Here is a 19820-nt window from a genome sequence, read left to right on the forward strand (position 1 = left end):
AATGAAGTCAATAAATGTGACTGCCAATAGCATATAATTAATGACTGACTGGTCACCATCTGAAGATGAATTTATCTCTCCAAGTTTCATAGCAATAAGAAAACAAACTGATTTTTCTTCCTTGATTCCAAAATGAATAACCTCTTTCCCTGCTGCGTCGACCTTCATCCCTTTATAACTTTTGATTTCACTTACACAACTTCGTGAGTCTCCGAAATAATCTTATTGAGAAACTTGGATTAGCGACTCACTCTTGTATTTGTGGGAGAATATTTCTACCGTGCCCAAGGTGTAACAGACCAGAATTATATTTCAGTAATGGTGCTACACAGAGGTCTTGAAGAACAGTGGAGCAGCAGTTAGTTTAACACTTTATAGGTTCAGCTGCTGCTGCTGCCTGTAAGGAGCATGCACGTTCTTCCTGTGGGTTTCCTCCGGGAGTTCTGATCTCCTCCCACATCCCACCCATGTGAGTGTTATTAGATTAAATGGTCACCCAGGTAATCATGCAGCATGGGCTTGTTGAGCAGGAAGGGCCGTTGCCTCTGCTGTATAACCAAACAAAATAAATATATAAAACAAAATAATACCTTTGCCCAGTATGTAATTTGGGGAATTACAGAAATATCAAGCAAAGCAAACAGAATTAAATATCTGCTACACCTCATAAATACTAGCTTCATTTTCCCAATCATGTTTTAGCTCAGACATTGGTATAGAGGCAGTACACAGTTTTCTGGGAGGACTTTATGACCTCACCTACTGTGTTTTTATTTGAATTACCTACAGGTAACATCATTAAAACAACATCCAGCTGCCTATTACTACTGCTTTTGGCTCCTTGACATTGCTTGCAGTAACAGAAGCTAAATTAGCTGACAAATTATGAGTTTCTGTGCCTCGATTAGATTCTGCAAACGCACACATTATCACTGCGGCTCCTTATGACAAATGCTATATTCTGTGGGGTGAGTGAAGAGAAATATCTTAAATACTTAACCGTCCTGTGATGAGTTGGCTCCTGGACGGGGAACAGATGGGCTGGATGTAGTAGTTCTCCAGTTTCACCCCTTGAGCAGCAAGTCTGTCTAGGGTCGGGGTGCGAATCTCGGAGCCATGATAACCCACATCGTGGAAGCCCTGATCGTCAGCAAGGATGAAAATAATGTGAGGTTTTGACGGCTTTAAGGTGTCCCTCAGCGGATCGAATGCGTTGGAGTCTTCGAGACCGAGCTCTAGCCAGTCCCTGGACAAGTAACCAAAGGTCAGTAAACTCGCCACTGAAAACCCAGCCAAAGCACCAAACATGACTATTCGGCTACTTCCCCTTCGCTTCGAAGCATTAAACGCCAAGTTTCACAGAGCCAACAGTGTTGCAGACTAGTAGAGAGCCGGTGAAACGTTATTCCCTTTGACAGAGAGGCCAGGCACATTCGGAGAGGACTCTGCTGGCTCGTGGGGTTGCTTTCAACATCCCGCGCTCCTGCCTTCGTGCCTGGAGATGCTGTCTTCTCTGCGTGTGCGGGTGTCGAAGTTACTGCCGGAGTTAATTTCCTTACTCTCTGTCGGTGCGGGTGTCCTCTCTCCGCCCACCGCGCTCATTGTCCTCCCACAGCCTCCTGCACACGGCGATCGAGTGCCCAGGAAGGTGGTGAAGCATAAAGTCCTGCCAACACATAGTACGGCGTGCAGAATCCCCGCCACTGCGACTCCGCGCCCGCTTCTGGGGCACGGCTCCTCTACACAGAGCTTCTGAAACCAGTAGCAAAGTGTACGGCCGCACTTAACTCACGTACACACACATAAAAAACACGAATACAGTGCTTCATTTATGAGTACCATGGTTGAGATCTGCATATGTTAAACGACATGGGAACTAATTACGTTTAGAATATTGGAGGGTTGGAAGCTGCAGAAGGTGGTCAGTGGAAGCCCCCCGTGAATTGTCAGGGGCGTCACGGAGCGACATCCTTGGTGCAACAGACAGGCTAAGAGGTCTGTTCTTTCGAGTTCTCTGAAATAAAGGGTATATACAGTACAAGTGATTTAGACGGTACGATTGACTATCACATTTGCAAGTTTAATACAGTTTTAGGCAGCATTATTGAAGTAACGGTCACTGTTTGCCAGCAAGTCCACACCAACAGTGAAATGGAGAACATGCCGTCCGAGGTTCTCGCCTCTGGCAAACACAAACTTGCTGGATTTCTTCGAAACCTGCTGTAAATATAAGGACGAAAAATGCTGGAAATACTCAGCGGCTCCAGCAGCATGATCAGAGATAAACAAAAGTCAAGATTTCAGCTCAAAGCCTAGTTTAAAGGGATCAAAATTCAAAGTAAATTCATTACCAAAGTCTGTATCTGTTATCATACACAACTCTGAGATTTGTTTCTTCTGGGCATACTGAATAAATCCAAAACCACGATAGTCAATGAAAGACCGCACCGGCGGGGTGGACAATCAGCGTGCCAAGGACAACTCTGAAAATACAACAAGAAAGAAAAGAGAGAAATTATATCAGCAACACACACTTTGACTAGACCCATATTAACATATTCTTTTGGCATAATATCTTGGTCAGAGACTGATCTGGAAAGTTTATAAAGAAAAATAGAAACTGAAATCAACAAGATCATAATGAGGTGGATTGTGCGGTCAAGTCCATTTCAACATACTGAGTAATGATTTAATAGTCTTACAGCAGTGGGTTTGAAACCGACCTTGAGCCTGGTGGTACATGTGTTCAGGCTTTTTTATTTTCTGTCCAGTGGAAGAGGGGAGAAGAGAGAGCATCCGGGGTGGGTAGGGGTCTTTGATTACATTGGCTGCTTTCCTGACACAATGAGAAGTACATTCTCTCTGTGGAAGGGAATCCAGTTTCCACATAATGCTGAACTGCACAACTCTCTGAAGTTTCTTGCAGTGACATGCAGAAGTCATTATGCTTCCAGATAGGATGCTTCTGTGATGCATCAATAAAATACGTAACGGTTGACAAAAATATCCAAGTTTCTTTAACCACCTAAGGAAGTAGAGTTGATGGTGAGCATTTCTGTCTTTGCTGTGGTTGGGCCAGGACTGATTATTACTGATGTTCACTCCTAGGAACTTGAAGCTCTCAACCTCACAACCATCGATATAGACAGGAGCATGCAACCTGTGCAGATTGGAAATAACATCTCCACCATATGCACTTCAGGGACTTGTGCTTAGCCCAACTGCTCTACTCCCTCTACACCCATGACTGTGTGGTTTGGCACAGCTCAAGTGCCATCTATAAGTCTGCTGACGATACAACCATAGGTCACCGGGACCGGATGAAGTGTACCCCAGGCTACTGTGGGAGGCGAGGGAGGAGATTGCTGAGCCTCTGTGTCATGGTCCGGTTCGTGAAATCCGCATTCCGGTTCATGGTCCGGTCCATGTTCCTTATTCCAGGTTTTCCGGGTTTCCCCAGTTTCTGTTGAGGCAGCTGATTCTTGTTTGGGCTGGCCTCATAAATAGCTTCTGGATTCAGCCTCTAGCTGCTGGATTGTTCTTGTCCAAGCCCCCTGTCTGTATCCCTTCCCTTCACCTTTCATCTGGAGCCTTGCCTCGCCTCTGCCTGGAGCCTCACCCTGTTTGGAACTGCCTCTCCATGTCCATGCCTTTGCTAGGTAGGTCTGGCTGTTTTGCCGCTACCTAGCGTTGGGAACTGTCTTGTGTTCTGTGTAATGAGTCCTGGCCCTATGTCCTGTACCCAAGGAGGGGTCTCGGCTTGGTGTTCCAGTCCTGTTGTTTCTCCCTCAACCAAGGCTCTGTGTTCCTGTCTCTTCCTCGACCAAGTCAAGGCTTTGGGGTCTTGTCCAGTTCTAGTCATGTCCAAGGTCCTTGTCCTGTCCTAGCTACCGCTCTGGGTTCTTGTCATGTCCATGTGCCTCACCCAGCATAGGAATACCTTGCCCAGCCTGGTGATGGGATTCCCTAGTCCTGTGCTAGGGTTCCCTTGTCCAGGAGTCTCATGTCCAGTCCTGTTGGCTCTCCCTCGATCAAGGCTCTGGGCTCTTGTCATGTCCATGTGCCTCGCCCAGCACAGGAATACCTTGCCTGACCCAGTGCTGGAATTCCCTCGTCCTGTGCTGAGGTTCCCTTGTCCCATCCAGAAGTCTCACGTCCAGCCCTGTGCCTCTCCTCGTCCTATAGCCACATCTTGTCCTTGCTGGGTTCTAGGGTCTGAGCCCAAGTCAAGACTCAGGTTCTGGGTCCTTGTCCAGTCTCTGGCTCAGAGTCCAAACCCAGATTCCTAGTCCCCAGTTCCATGTCCTGGTTCCCTATCCTAATCAGGTCCTAGCCCAGGCCTGGAATCCTTGTCTCATCTGGGGCCGGTGTCATGTCCAGTATCCTTTCTTCCTCTCTTCCCCTGCTTCCTTCTCACACCTAGTCCTGTTCCTGGTAGTTCAGGGTCTGTGTCTTGCATTTGAGTCCACTCCCAATGCCCCCCTTATAACACTCTGGTGATGATCTTTGAATCATCAATGGGGACGGGAGAGGTTCCGGAGGATTGGAGGGTTGCGGATGTTGTTCCTTTCTTCAAAAAAGGGAGTAGAGATAGCCCAGGAAATTATAGATCAGTGAGTCTTACCTCAGTGGTTGGTAAGTTATGGAGAAGATCCTGAGAGGCAGGGTTTATGAACATTTGGAGAGGTATAATATAATTAGGAATAGTCAGCATGGCTTTGTCAAGGGCAGGTCATGTCTTACGAGCCTGATTGAATTTTTTGAGGATGTGTCTAAACACATTGATGAAGGATGAGCAGTAGATGAAGTGTTTCATGATGAAGGATGAAGGATTTCAGCAAGGCATTTCACAAGGTACCCCATGCAAGGCTTATTGAGGAAGTAAGGAGGCATGGGATCCAAGGGACATTGCTTTGTGGATCCTGAACTGGCTTGCCCACAGAATGCAAAGAGTGGTTGTAGATGAGTCATATTCTGCATGGAGGTCGGTGACCAGTGGTGTGCCTCAGGGATCTGTTCTGGGACCCCTTCTCTTCGTAATTTTTATAAATGACCTGGATGAGGAAGTGGAAGGATGGGTTAGTAAATTTGCTGATGACACAAAGGTTGGGGGTGTTGTGGATAGTGTGGAGGGTTGTCAAAGGTTACAATGGGACATTGATAGGATGCAAAACTGGGCTGAGAAGTGGAAGATGGAGTTCAACCCAGATAAGTGTGAGGTGGTTCATTTTGGTAGGTCAAATATGATGGCAGAATATAGTATTAATGGTAAGACTCTTGGCAGTGTAGAGGATCAGAGGGATCTTGGGGTCCAAGTCCATAGGACGCTTAAAGCAGCTGCACAGGTTGATGCTGGTTAAGAAGGCATATGTTGTATTGGCCTTCATCAATCATGGGGTTGAGTTTAAGAGCCCAGAGGTAATGTTGCAGCTATATAGGACCCTGGTCAGACCCCACTTGGAGTACTGTGCTCAGTTCTGGTCGCCTCACTACAGGAAGGATGTGGAAGCTATAGAAAAGGTGCAGAGGAGATTTACAAGGATGTTGCCTGGATTGGGGAGCATGCCTTATGAGAATAGGTTGAGTGAACGTGGCCTTTTCTCCTTGGAGCAAAGGAGGATGAGAGATGACCTGATAGAGGTGTATAAGATGATGAGAGGCATTGATCATGTGGATAGTCAGAGGCTTTTTCCCAGGGCTGAAATGGTTGCCACAAGAGGACACGGGTTTAAGGTGCTGGGGAGTAGGTACAGAGGAGACGTCAGGGTTGTTTTTTACTCAGAGAGTGGTGAGTGTGTGGAATGGGCTGCCGGCAATGGTGGTGGACGCGGATATGATAGGGTCTTTTAAGAGGCTTTTAGATAGGTACATGGAGCTTAATAAAATAGAGGGCTATAGGCAAGCCTAGTAATTTCTGAGGTAGGGACATGTTTGGCACAACTTTGTAGGCCGAAGGGCCTGTATTGTGCTCTAGGTTTTCTATGTTTCTAATGTCAGATTGTGATGAGAGGGCGTACAGGAACAAGATATACCAGCTAGTTGAGTGGCGTCGCAGCAACAACCTTGCGCTCTATGTCAGTAAGACTAAAGAACTGATTGTGGACTTCAGAAAGGGCAGATGGGGGAATACACACCAGTCCTCAGAGCGATCAGAAGTGGAGAGAATGAGCAAATTCAAGTTCCTGGTTGGATCTCTGAAGACCTAATCGGGAACCAACATATTGTTGCAACATCTATATTTCATAAGGAGTTTGAGGAGATTTGGTATGTCAGCTAAAACACTCTCAAATTTCTACAGGTGTACTAGGTAGGGCATTCTAACTGGTTGCATCACCGTCTGGAATTTGGGGGGGGAGGGGGTGAGGCATTCTGCACTGAATCAAAGTAAGCTGCAGAGAGTTGTAAGCTTAGTCATTTCCCTCATGGGCAATAGCCTATGTCATATCCAGGAGCAATACCTCAGGAAGGCAGTGTCCATCATTAAGGACCCCATCACAAAGGTTTGTTTTGTTCTCCCTGTTACCATCAGGAAGGAGGTACTTCAGTGTGTGAAGACACAAACTCGGTGATCCAGGAACAGCTTCTTCCCCTCTGCCATCCAATTCCTAAATGGACATTGAACCCATGAATACTATCTCACTACTTTTTTATTTCCATTTTGCACTACTGATTGAATCCAACTATTTTATATATAGATATATATTTAATTATTAACTATTAACTGTCAATTGTTATTATTACTAATAATTATAATTACTAATATATATATAAAATTCTTTTCCTATTCTTTTCCTGTACTGCTGCTGCAAAGACGACAAATTTCATGACATATGCCAGTTATATTAAACCTGATTCTGATTTTGACTCTGAATTTTTTGAGCTATTTCCATCTAATGACACCCTTCCTATAGCTGGACACCCAGAACTGCACACATAGAACATGGAATAGGACCGCGTAGCAACTGACTCTTCAGCCCTCCAGCCTCCTGCTATGATTTTGATTCTGAATCCTAAGATTCAGAATCAGATGCTTATTAGCTCTGGTGGGACTTACAGGCCATTACCTCCTATGATTGAAACTTACCATCATAAATGCTGTGATGCTTCACAGCCAGATGACCTCAATGCCTTTTATGCACATTATGAAAGGGAGAAACCCTGTGGCAGCCGGTGATCCTGTGACCACTGTTTCTGAGGTCGACGTCAGAACATTTTTCAAGACTCTGAACCCTCGCAACGTGTCAGGTCCTGATGGTTACCTGGTAAGGCTCTGAAAACCTGTGCCAACCAACTGGCAGGAGTGCTCAAGGACATTTTCAATGTCTCGCTACTGCTGTCAGAGGTTCCCACTTGGTTCAAAAGGGCGACAATCATACCAGTGCCCAAGAAGAGCAGGGTGAGCTGCCTTAATGACTATCACCCAGTCACACTCACATGTACTGTGATAAAGTGCTTTGAGAGGTTGGTCATAGTCAGAATCAACTCCTGCCTAAGCAAAGAACTAGACCTGCTGCAATTTGCCTATCACCACAATAGGTCTACAGTGGATGCAATCTCACTGGCTCTTCATGGCCTTGGATCAATTGGTTAATAGTAATTCCTATGCCGAGCTGCTGTTTATTGATTCCAGCTCAGTGGTCAACACAATCATACCCTCAGTTCTAATCAGCAAGCTCCAAAATCTGGGCCTCAGTACCTGCCTTTGCAATTGGATCTTTGATTTCTTCATTTTGAATCTGTGCGGATCAGAAATAACATCTTTTTTCGCTGATAATCAACACCAGCACACCTCAAGGATGCATGCTTAGCCCACTGCTCTGTCTCTACACACTCATGACCATGTGGCTAGGTACCGCTCAAATGCCATCAATAAATTGCTGATAACATAACTATAGTCAGAATTTCAGATGGTGACGAGAGATGTACAGGAGTGAGGTCGATCAGCTGTCTCAGTAACAGCCTTGCACACAGTATCAGTAAGACCCAGGAACTGATTGTGGACTTCAGGAAGGGGAAATTGAGGGAACACACAGCAGAGCTCATCCATGGATCAGAAGAGGAAAGAGTGAGCAGTTTTAAGTTCCTGGGAGTTAACTCTGAATATCTATCCAACATAATTGCAACATATTGATGCAATTACAAAGCAGGGATGACAGTGGCTATCCTTCATTAGCAGTTTGAGGAGAATTGGTATGTCACCAAAGATACTTGCAAAAATTTCTACAGATATACCATGGAAATCCTTTTTGGATGAAAATGATATTCCATTCTAACTGGTTGCATCACTGCCTGTTATGGAGTGGCCATTGCTCAAGATCAGAAAGAGCTATAGAAACTTGAAAACTCTGCCAGTTTATCATGGGCACTAGGCTCCACTGCATCTGGATGTATTTGAAAGGTGATGCCTCAAGAGGTTCCCCCATCTCCCAGGACATACCCTCTTCTCATTGCTACCATCAAGGAGGAGGTACAAGAGGCTGAAGACACACACTGAATGTTTTACAAGCAGCTTCTTCTTCTCCGCCATCAGATTTCTGAATGGACAATGAACCCAAGAAAATAACCTCAGTATTTTTCCCCTCTAACACAATGCCAAATTAAACAAAATCTCTTCTGCTGGCACATGATCCATTTCACTCCTTTCCCTGCACATTCACGTGTCTATCTACAAGGCTCTTAAATGCTAATGTTTGAAGTAGTGAGTGAGAGAGCAAAACCTTACAGGGCAGGAGCCATTTCAAATCTGCAAGTTTTACTTCAGCCAATAAAAAGAGTGGAGGTGTAAGTGGAGTGGCCACTGTTAGGGTGAGCCAGTGTTAGAGTGGGTTTGGCTTAGGTTCAATGGACTTTGGCAAGCACAGGCAGAGGTTCTAAGTAAGTTTCCAGTATTTGTTTTGCTTTCTTTGTCGATCAGTACATAGCTAATCTGAGAATGGGTTAAGGGTTAATGATATGTTCTTTATGTGAGATGTGGGAACTTCAGGAGACCTCCAATCACCCTGATAACTATATCGCACAAAGTGCATTGAGCTAAAGCCCAATGACCTTTGGCTCATATGGGAGAATGAGAAGGTGATAGAGTTACAGGTAGGTGGTCATCCTAAGTTGGAGGAAGCAAAGATTCAAAGGTTCAGATGTTCATTTGTTATCAAAGTATGTATGCAGTTTACAACTCTAAGATTAATTTTCTCCAGGTAGCCACGAAACAAAGAAAACCACAGAAGTCATAGAAGGAAAAACATCAACTGCCTCCCACTCAAGAAAAATCTCTTGAACCCCTGCCCCCCACCCTTGTGCAAATAAAACTAACAGATCATGGCATATGGAAAACGGCATTAAGTACATCAACCCTCCAAACCCAACTCAACCCCAACACCCAAACCTCAACCCCAGCCCCCAAAACTCAACCCCCGAACCCCAAGCCCCAAGCCCCAACACCCAAACACCATGTGAACTGGAGTCCACAGTCCAATCCATAAATCACAGAAATTTGATGACATTGTCCAACAGCATGGAGGAGACAAGCACTCGAACACAGAGACTTTCCAAGGTATATCACACACAGATACCTTATCCGGCAGCAGTATGTATCTGGGTGACTTATAGGAGAGGGAAAGTAAATAGGCAGCCAGTGCAGTGCCCCCCCCCCCTGTGGTTGTTCTCCTCAATAATAAGTATTCTGCTTTGGATGCTGTTGGGTGGATTGACCACCCAGAGAGAAGCAGCAGTCAGCAGGTCTCTGATACTGAGTCTGACTCTGTGGATCTGAAGGGAAGGGGGAGAAAAGAAGTGCTGAAAAGGATAGGGGATCTCAAAATTAGAGGAGCAGACAGGGGGTTCTGTGGTATTTTGCCTCCCAGATGTTAGGGTCAGGGATGTCTTGGATCGGGTTCACAGCATTTTGAAGGGAGGAGGTGAGCAGTCTGAAGTCATGGCACATTTTGCTACCAACAACAAAAGTCAGAAAAAGGAGGAGGTCCTGAAGAGAGAATATAGGGAGTTAGGTAGAAAGCTGAGAAGCAGGACCACCAGGGTAGTAATCTTTGGATTGCTGCCTGTGCCATGCCCCAGTTAGGGTAAGAATAGGATGGTGACAAATGAAGTCATGATGCGGAACTGGTGCAGGGGCCAAGGCTTCTGATCTCTGGATCATTGGGATCTCCTCTTTAGAAGGTGTGACCTGTACAAAAAGGACGGGTTACACCTGAACCTGAGTGAGACCAATGTCCTTGTGGGCAGGTTTGCTGTTGCGGTTGGGGGAGGGGGGTTTAATAGGACTGGGGACAGGGCGGTTGGTAGTGAGATTGTGAGGAGTCCTGCCAAAGGGTCTTGGCCTGAAGCATCAACTGTACTTTTTTCCGTAGATGCTGCTCGGCCTGCTGAGTTCCTCCAGCATTTTGTGTGTGTTTCTGTGAGGAAGGAAGGCAAATAATAGGGCAAAATTGCAGTCAGTGGGATTTGAAATGTAACATGGAGGCAAGTTTCTAAAGGGCAATGAATACTGAACTGAAGGTGTTATACTGTATTTGAATGCATGCAAGCAATATAATAAGATAGATGATCTTGCACCACAATTAGAGATTGGCAGGTACATTGTTGTGGGCATCACTGAATCGTGGCTGAAAGAAAATTATAGTTGGGATCTTAACATCCAAGGATACAGATTGTATCGAAAGGACAGGCAGGAAGGGAGTGGGTGTGGGGAGGCCATGTTAGTAAGTAATGATATCAAATCCTTAGGAAGAAGTGACATAGGATCAAAAGATATAGAATCTTTGGGGGTAGAATTAAGAAACTGCAAAGGTAAAAAGATGCTGATGGGTTTACATACAGGCCTCCCAATTATAGCCAGGATGTGGGATACAAATTACAACAGGAGTTAGAAAAGGCATGTAGAATCTCACAATGGCAGATTTCAAGATGCAGGTAAATTCGGAAAAATGAGCTTGGGGCTGAGGGAATTTGTAGAATGCTTACAAGATGTCTTTTTAGAGCAACTTGTGGCAGAGCCCACTAGGGAAAAGGCAATTCCAAATTGGATGTTGCGTTATAAATTGGATTTGATTAGGGAGTTTAAGGTAAAGGAATACTTCGGAGGCAGTGATCACAATATGATAGAATTCACCCTGCAGTTTCAGAAGGAGAAGATAAAGTCAGATGTATCAGTATAACAGAGGAGTAAAGGAAATTACAGATGCATGAGAGGAGCTGGCCAAAGTTGATTAGAAGGGGACACTAGCAGGGGTGATGGCAGGACAGCAATAGCTGGAGCTTCTGGGAGAAAATTGGAAGGTGCAGGATAGGCACATCCCAAAGATGATGTAGTATTCTAATGGGAGGATGAAACAACCTTGGCAGACAAGCGAAGTCAAAGATAGCATAAAAGGAAAAGAAAGGGCATATAATAGAGCAAAAATTAGTGGGAAGTTAGAGGATTGGGAATCTTTGAGGAACCAAAAGAAGGCAACTAAAGGAGGGATAAAATGAAACTGGTATGTAAGCTAGCTAATAATATAAAAGAGGATATCAAAGCTTTTTCTCAAATACATGAAGAGTAAAAGAGACGAGAATGGATATTGGATCACTGGAAAATGACTCTTGAGAGGTAATAATTGGGGACAAAGAAATGGTAGAAAAAATCATTATTTTGTGTCAGTCTTCACTGTGGAAGGCACTATCAGTATATCAAATATTCAAGAATATCAATGGGCAGAAGTAAGTGTAGTTGCTATTACAAAGGAGAAGGTGCTTGGGAAGCTGAAAGATCTGAAGGTAGATAAGTCAACTGGACCAGATGAAATACACCCCAGGGTTCTGACAGAGGTAGCTGAAGGAGCAGAGGAGACATTAGCAATGATCTTTCAAGAATCACTAGATTCTGGAATGGTTCTGGACTTGAAAATTGCAAATATCCCTCCAATCTTTAAGAAGGCGGGGAGACAGAAGAAAGGAAATTATAGGCCAATTAGCCTGACTTCAGAAGTTGGGAAGATGTTTGGATTCCATTATTAAGGATGAGATTTTGGGGTACTCGGAAGCACGTGATAAAATACCGTAGATTCCGGATTATAAGCCGCTACTTTTTTCCCACATTTTGAACAGCTTTGAACTCTGCGGCCTATAATCCAGAGCGGCTAATACATGTTTTTTGTTCAAGCCGCCTCGTAAACATTTTGCCTCGTAACAGTAGACCAATAAAATTGATGAGTAGTTCACAGAGGTCCAATGAAATTGTACGATAAATCAAGCGCACTTTCACAATTAAATTATTGTAAATCAGTCATTTGTACTCACCCTCATCAACATGGAAAATACTCGAAGAAAAGCAAGACCCGAGCGCGTCAGACCCGATTAGACCCGATCGCAATGTGCAAGCGCGTCAGACCCGATTAGACCCGATCGCATTGCGCAAGCGCGTCAGACCCGATTAGACCCGATCGCAATGCGCAAGCGCGTCAGACCCGATTAGACCCGATCGCATTGCGCAAGCGCGTCAGACCCGATTAGACCCGATCGCAATGCGCAAGCGCGTCAGACCCGATTAGACCCGAGCGAAAACGCTGCTTTTAAGTTAAAGTCGATCAATAACTTTTCCTGGTAGGCTGCAGTATATATATTTTACCAGTCGCTAGGAGATATTGGAATGTTGTTCGTGCTGTTCAGTAAAAAAGTATATGCAACGTAATTTGTGTTACCGATACGTATGTATATTTAAAAGTAGCGGTGCGGCCTAAAATCCGGTGCGGCCTTTACAATTAAAAAATTGATTTTATTTCTAAAATTAGAGCCTGCGGCTTTTAATCAGGTGCGCTCTGTAGTCCGGAATCTACGGTAGACCAAAGTCAGCATGGTTTCTATCAGGAGAAATCTTGCCTAACAGATCTATTGAAATTCTTTGAGGAAATGCAAGATAGACAAAAGAGCGTCAGTGGATGTTTTTTTGCCTGGACTTTCAGAAGGTTGTTGACAAGGTACCACACATGAGGCTACTTAGCAAGGTAAGAGCCCATGATATTACAGTAAAGATACCAGGATGGACAGCAGAATGGCTGACTGGCAGGAGTCAATGATGAGATGATGACGTTGACTCTCATCAACCTGAGAGGCCAGCGTCGGGCAATTTCATGCCTTACAAGGCGCGGAACGAAAGACTGTGTGGCACGCCACTCGTCACACAGACATTTCGCAATATTTTTCTTTATTTTATGAGATCGAGTTGTGAACTCAACACTCAACCTGGCATGGATGGAAAGTGTACTCGGGAGCGGCCCGACTGGATTCGAACCCGGGAACCTCCGTTCTGGAGTCTTGCGCTGATATCAATGCACCACCAGCTGGCCTACAAGGAGGCAAAGAGTGGGGATAAAGGGGACCTTTTCTGGTAGGCTGCTAGTAGTGTTCTGCAAGGGTTGGTATTGGAACCACTTCTTCTTAAGTTATATGTCCATGATTTGGATGATGAAATTGGTGGCTTTGTGGCCAAATTTGCAGATGATACAAAGATAGATGGAGAGCTAGTTAGTGCTGAGGAACCAGGGAATCTGCAGAAGGACTTAGACATACGAGCGAATGAACAAAGAAATAGCAAATGGAATATAGTGTAGTGAAGTGCTTTGCTAGAAGGAATAAAGGCATAGACTATTTTCTAAAAGAGGAGAAAATTCAAAAAATCAGAGGTGCAAAGGGACTTGGAAGTCCTTGTACTGCATTCGCTAAAGGTTAACTTGTTTGTTGAGTCTGGTAAGGAAGGCAAATGCAATGTTAACATTCATTTTGAGAGGATTATATTTTAATGCAAGGATGTGATGCTGAGCCTTTATAAGGCATTGGTCAGACTGCACATGGAGTATTGTGAGCAGTTTTGGGCCCCTTATCTCAGTAAAGATGTGCTGGCATTGGAGAGGATCCAGAAGAGGTTCACAAGAATGATTCCAGGAATGAAAGGGTTAACACCTGAGGAGTGTTTGATGACTCTGGGCCTGTGCTTGCTGGTGTTTAAAAGAATGACAGGAGATCTCATTGAATATGGAAAGGTCTGTGGGGAGGATACTCCCTATCCTGGGGTAGTCACGTTTGCCATTCTGGAAATGGATAGTGAAACAGGAGATGAATGGTAAATGTTGCTGTATTCATTGACAACGTTCTTCACTTTGCAGAATGCCATCAGATTTTCTGTCGCCTTCAAACTTTCTAACTCATCCACCTGCAGTATATTTTTGTCCAGGATATTTTATCAATCACGAACAACAAAGGTCCCAGCACTGATCCCTACTGAACACCACTGGTCACAGACCTCCAGCCCTTCCACCACCATCCAAGTCACTGTGGATTTCAGCCATCTTAAGCTTCAGGCTCAGTTTACCATGAGAGACTTTATCTCAGGTCCATGGAGACAGCGTCCATTACCCTACCCTAATTAATTGCCTTTGTTAGTGCTACAAGAGTTCTAACAAGTTTGTTAAACAAGTCCTGCACCATATAATGCCAAATGCATAAATCCTCCTCCAAAGAATCCTCTCCAGCTGTGTCCCTCCCACAGAGGTGGGGCTCTCCTGCCTGGATTTTCCTGGATTTTTTCTACTTCCCTTCTTGAAGAAGGGAGTAATGTTATCTATCTCCATTTCCCTGAGACCTTACCTCACACAACACATGTTTTCATCAACGAATTCTATGGTTGTAACAGTCCTGCACTCAATACCCTGACTGATTATGCAAAGGATAGAGATGGGTGGGTGCTTTTCTATCTGACATACTACAGGGATTGGTGTTGAGAACTTCATTGTTTGTAATATATATAACATTCGTATATATTAATGACGCAGAAAAATGTAGCAGGTGTGATTACTAAATTTGCAGATGACATGACAATCAGTGATGCCATAGACAATGAAAAAGCTCATCTAATAGGACATAGATCAGCTGGTAATATAGCGTACTGGCAGATAGAATTTAATCCAGTCAAGTCCAAGACAATGTGGAAGCAGAGGAGATTTACCAGGATGTTACCTAGTTTGGAGAACAAGTCATATGAAGCAAGGTTAGCAGAGCTGGGACTTTTCTCTTTGGAGTGTAGAAGAATGAGAGGGGACTTGATAGAGGTCTATAAGATTATGAGAGGCATAGATAGGGTGGATAGTCAGTACCTGTTTCCCAGGGCACCAATAGCAAACACCAGAGGGCATATGTACAAAATTAAGGGAGCGAAGTTTAGGGGAGACATCAGAGGTGAGTTTTTTTACACAGAGGGTTGTGAGTGCCTGGAATGACTTGCCCGGAATGGTGGTGGAGGCTAAAACATTAGGGGTATTTAAGAACCTCTTGGACAGGCACATGGACGAAAGAAAAATGGAGGGTTATTGGGTAGTGTGGGTTTAGTACTTTTTTTAAAGGATTATATGGGTCGGCACAACATGGAGGGCTGAAGGGCCTATACTGTGCTGTAGTGTTCTATGGTTCTAATACACTTTGGGAAGTCAAATTCTGGTTTGACGTATAGAGTAAGCAACAGTGAACTTAGAAATATTGATGTACCAAGATACCTTTGCATGCAAGTCCATAGCTCAGTGAAAATGGTGAAACTGGTGGGTAGCAAAGTGAAGAAGGCTGAGGCATTGCATGTAAGTGTTAGGACACATCTTGGACTTGCTCATAACTTTGGTATTATGTCCATTTTTGGTCATCACACTACAGAAAGGTTGTAGTAGCCCTTACAGGGCACACTAGAAATTCATCAGGATGCTACTTGAAATGGAAGTTTATTCTCACTGGAAAGTAGGATTCCAAGCAGTGATTTTTTTTATAGGTTTATAAAATTATAAGGTGTATAGATAAGATTGGTAGTCAGAATCTTTTCCCAGTATGGTGTATCTGAAAGTAGAAGACATGCAGGTTTAAGGTGAGAAGGGAGAGAGGAGTTCTGCTGGGTATACTTTTCATGTAGAGGTGCTGGTTATCTGGAATGAGATGTCAGAGGAGGTGGTAGAGGCACATACTGTTTCAACTTTTAAAAGCCAGTTGGATAGGTACTTCGATAAAAAGGCATGAAAGGTTATGGGTCTAATGCAGGCAAATGGTATTAACACAGACAGACATTTTGGTCAGTATGGATGAAGAGCAGTTTGATTTTATTATATTATAAGTAAGTGCATAGGAAAATGAAAACTGAGGCAAATAAAATCAATGTGGATAAATGTGAGATAAAACATGATTTATTTTAAATGGTGAACAACTAGAAATATTGGAAATCAAAGAAACTTGAAAGTGCAGGTACAAAGATTATTACAACATCATGGGCAGCCACAGAAAGTAATCAAAAAGGGTAAAGTAATGCCTGTGTTTTTGCTGGAGCTCTACAAGGGATTGAAGTATATGACAGCTTAACAAACCTGGAATCATGGAAGCCGATCTGGGCACTGTATCATAAGAGGGATATATTAGCTTTGGACAGAGTACAGTGTTGATTTGTCAGATCATTACCAGCATTCTGTGGCTACATCAAAAGGAATAATTATACCAATTAAAGTGCTATTCTCAGGAACTCAGAAGGACAAGCAGAGATTTGATTGAAATTTATGAAATATATGGTGGATCAAGAAAAGCTGTTTTCATTGACAGGAAAGTCAAGGATTTGGACGTAGGAGGGTGCAGTAAAATTTAGAAGAAGAAAAGGAAGCATTTTCCTAACACAGAAATTGTAAACAATTTTGAACACTAATGTAGGGCAATTGCTAATTTTAAATCTACTTTGATAGCTATCTCGGGTAAACAAAAGTTTAAGGGATTTTAGAAAATGGAATTTGTTGTTAAGCTGTAGATCAGCCATGATATCACTGTGCTGTAGAGCAGACTTGAGAAGCTAAAAAGACTACCTACTCCAGTTGCTGCATTCTTATACTCCTTTGTTCTTCATAGTTTAGCATTTCAACCTACTGTGATTCCATTAACATGTTCACAGAAAAAATAAATATGATTTTATTCACTTGATGTAAAAAAAATCACACGTAGAATGATAGTGGAGGTTTGGTTGACAATAATCTGTCTATATGTTGTATTTACATTGCGAAAGATGCTATTACAGGAAATTAATTGCTCAAATGCATTGGTGTGAAGTGTCTCTGTTTCTTGAACTGGAACTGAAATCCTTGGCTGAAGCAAAATTCATTTTCATTTATGCTCTTCTCCTGAAACTACAGCAGATAAAGAAGGAATAATTGTTTCAGTGAAATGCTAGGTCGATACCTGATTGGTGATTTTGGCCTATAATTCCTTTTTTTGTCTGCTTCCCTCCGTTTTTGATGAGTGGAGTGACATTTGCAATTTTCCAGTCCTCTGGAACCATTCCAGAATCTGGTGATTCTTGAAATATGACCACTACTGCCTCTACAATCTCTTCAGTTACCTCTTTCAGAATCCTGGGGTATAGTTCATCTGGTCCAGGTGACTTACCTACCTTCAATTCTTTCAGTTTCCCAAGCACCTTCTCCTCGGTAACAGCAACTACTATACATCCATTTCTGCGCCCAACACTCTTGAATATCTGGCATACTGCTGGTGTCATGTACACTGACAATTAGCATAACATGTTTATTAAGTTCATCCCTCATTTCTTTGTCCTCCAATACTACCTCTCTAGTGTCATTTTCCAGTAATCAAATATCTATTCTTGCTTCTCTTTTACTCTTTATATATCTGAAAAAAAATTGTGTCCTCTTTTATATTATTGGCTAGCTGACCTTCATATGAACTCTTTCTTCTCCTTATGGTTTTTTTTTACAAACGAGAAAATCTGCAGATGCTGGAAATCCAAGCCACACACACAAAATACTGGAGGAACTCAGCAGGCCAGGCAGTGTCTATGGGAAAGAGTACAGTCAATGTCTTGGGCTAACTCTTCATAACAGATGCTGCCTGGCCTACTGAGTTCCTCCAGCATTTTGTGTGTTGCATGTTTTTTTTTTAGTTGCCTTCTGTTGGCTTTGAAAACCAACCTTCAAACTTCCCACTATTCTTTTCTATATTACATGCCTTCTCTTTTGTCATTATATTGTCTTTCACTTCCCTTGTCAGCCATGGCAGTGTTAACTTCCCTTTAGAATACTTCTTAGACCATAAGACCATAAGACATGGGAACAGAATTAGGCCATTCAGCCCCTCGAGTCTGCTCCGCCATTCCGTCATGGCTGTTCCCGGATCCCACTCAACCCCATACACCTGCCTTCTCGCCATATCCTTTGATGCCCTGACTGATCAGAAAACTATCAACTTCTGCTTTAAATATACCCACGGACTTGGCCTCCAGTGGTCTGTGGGAGAGCATTCCACATATTTATTACACGCTAACTAAAAAATTCCTTCTTACCTCTGTTCTTAATGGCCACCCCTCAATTTTGAGGCTGTGCTCTCTAGTTCTGGACACCCCCACCATAGGAAACATCCTCTCCATATCCACCCTATCCGGTCCATTCATCATTTGGTAAGCTTCAATGAGATCACCCCATATTCTCCTAAATTCCAGTGAGTACAGGCCCAGAGCTGCCAAATATTCCTCATATGTTAACCCCTTTATTACCAGAATCATCCTCGTGAACATCCTCTGGACTCTCCCAATGACAACACATGCTTTCTGAGATATGGGGCCCAAAACAGTTGACAATACTCCAAGTGTGGCCTGACCAGTATCGTATAAAGGCTCGGCATTATCCCCTTGCTTTTATATTCTATTCCCTCTGAAATAAATGCCAACATTGCACTTCCCTTCTTTACCATAGAGTCAATCTTCAAATTAGCCTTCTGGGAGTCTTGCACGAGGACTCCTAAATCCCTCTGCGCCTCTGATGTTTGAATCATCTCCACATTTAGATAATAGACCGCACTATTGTTCCTTTTATCATACATTTCTCAACACTGTACTCCATCTGCCACTTTTTTGCCCATTCTTCCAATTTGTCTAAATTCTTCTGCGATCTCATTGCTTCCTCAGCACTACCTACTCCTTCACCTATCTTCGTATCATCTGCAAGCTTCGCCACAAAGCCATCTATTCCATTATCCAAATCACTGATGAACAGTGTGTAAAGTAGCAGTCCCAATACTGACCCCGAGAAACACCACTAGTCACTGGCAGCCAATCAGAAAAGGTCCCTTCTATTTCCGCTCAGTACCTCCTGCCTGTCAGCCATTCCTCTATCCATGCCAGTATCTTTCCTGTAACACAACTTCCCATTCACTTTTGTTACATTATTTGCCCTTTCCTTGGCTTTTATGCAGTCCTTAACTCTTTGACAGCCTCAGTTGCCTGCCTTACCATTTGAGAACTTCTTCCTCTGTGGGACATATCCTGTGCCTTGTAAGCTATTCCCAGAGACTTCAGCCCTCTCTGCTGTGCTGTCGTCTCCGCCAGTATCTTCCTGCAGTGCACTTGGGAAAGCTCCTCTCTCATGCCTCTGCAATTTCTTCTATTCCATTGCGATACTGATACATGTGAGTTATGCTTCTCCCTCTCAAATTGCAGTATGAATTCAATCATATTATGATCACTGCCTCCTAAGGGTTCCTTTACATTAAGCCCTCTGGTAAGATCTGGGTTATTACACAATCTAAGATAGCCTTTCTTCCAAGTAGACTCAAGCACAAGCTGCTTTAAAAAGCCATCTCATAGGCATAAATTTCTTCTCTTGCGATCTGACAACAACATGATTTTCCCAGTCCCCTTGCATATTGAAGTCCATTACAATTGTGTCATTACCCTTATTACATGCCCTTTCCAGCTCCCTTTGTAATCTTAACCCCACATCTTGGCTACTATTTGGAGGCCTATATTA

At 43.5% G+C, this 19820-nt stretch overlaps 1 protein-coding gene and 1 long non-coding RNA gene across 2 annotated transcripts in view; one reads left to right on the forward strand and one right to left on the reverse strand.

Moving 5' to 3' along the window:
• LOC140738066 (arylsulfatase J-like) overlaps positions 1-1694 on the reverse strand; it is a 31510-nt gene extending 29816 nt beyond the window's left edge. The window contains exon 1 of the mRNA XM_073065130.1: positions 1001-1694. Coding sequence (XP_072921231.1) covers positions 1001-1308 — 308 coding nt within the window. The 5' untranslated portion in view covers positions 1309-1694. The remainder of the gene's footprint in view (positions 1-1000) is intronic.
• The window catches only part of LOC140738070 (uncharacterized), a 40794-nt gene continuing 22115 nt past the window's right edge, over positions 1142-19820 (forward strand). The window contains exon 1 of the long non-coding RNA XR_012101300.1: positions 1142-1264. This is a non-coding gene — a long non-coding RNA (uncharacterized lncRNA). The remainder of the gene's footprint in view (positions 1265-19820) is intronic.

Source organism: Hemitrygon akajei, chromosome 13, assembly GCF_048418815.1.
Source record: "Hemitrygon akajei chromosome 13, sHemAka1.3, whole genome shotgun sequence".
NCBI lineage: Eukaryota > Metazoa > Chordata > Chondrichthyes > Myliobatiformes > Dasyatidae > Hemitrygon > Hemitrygon akajei.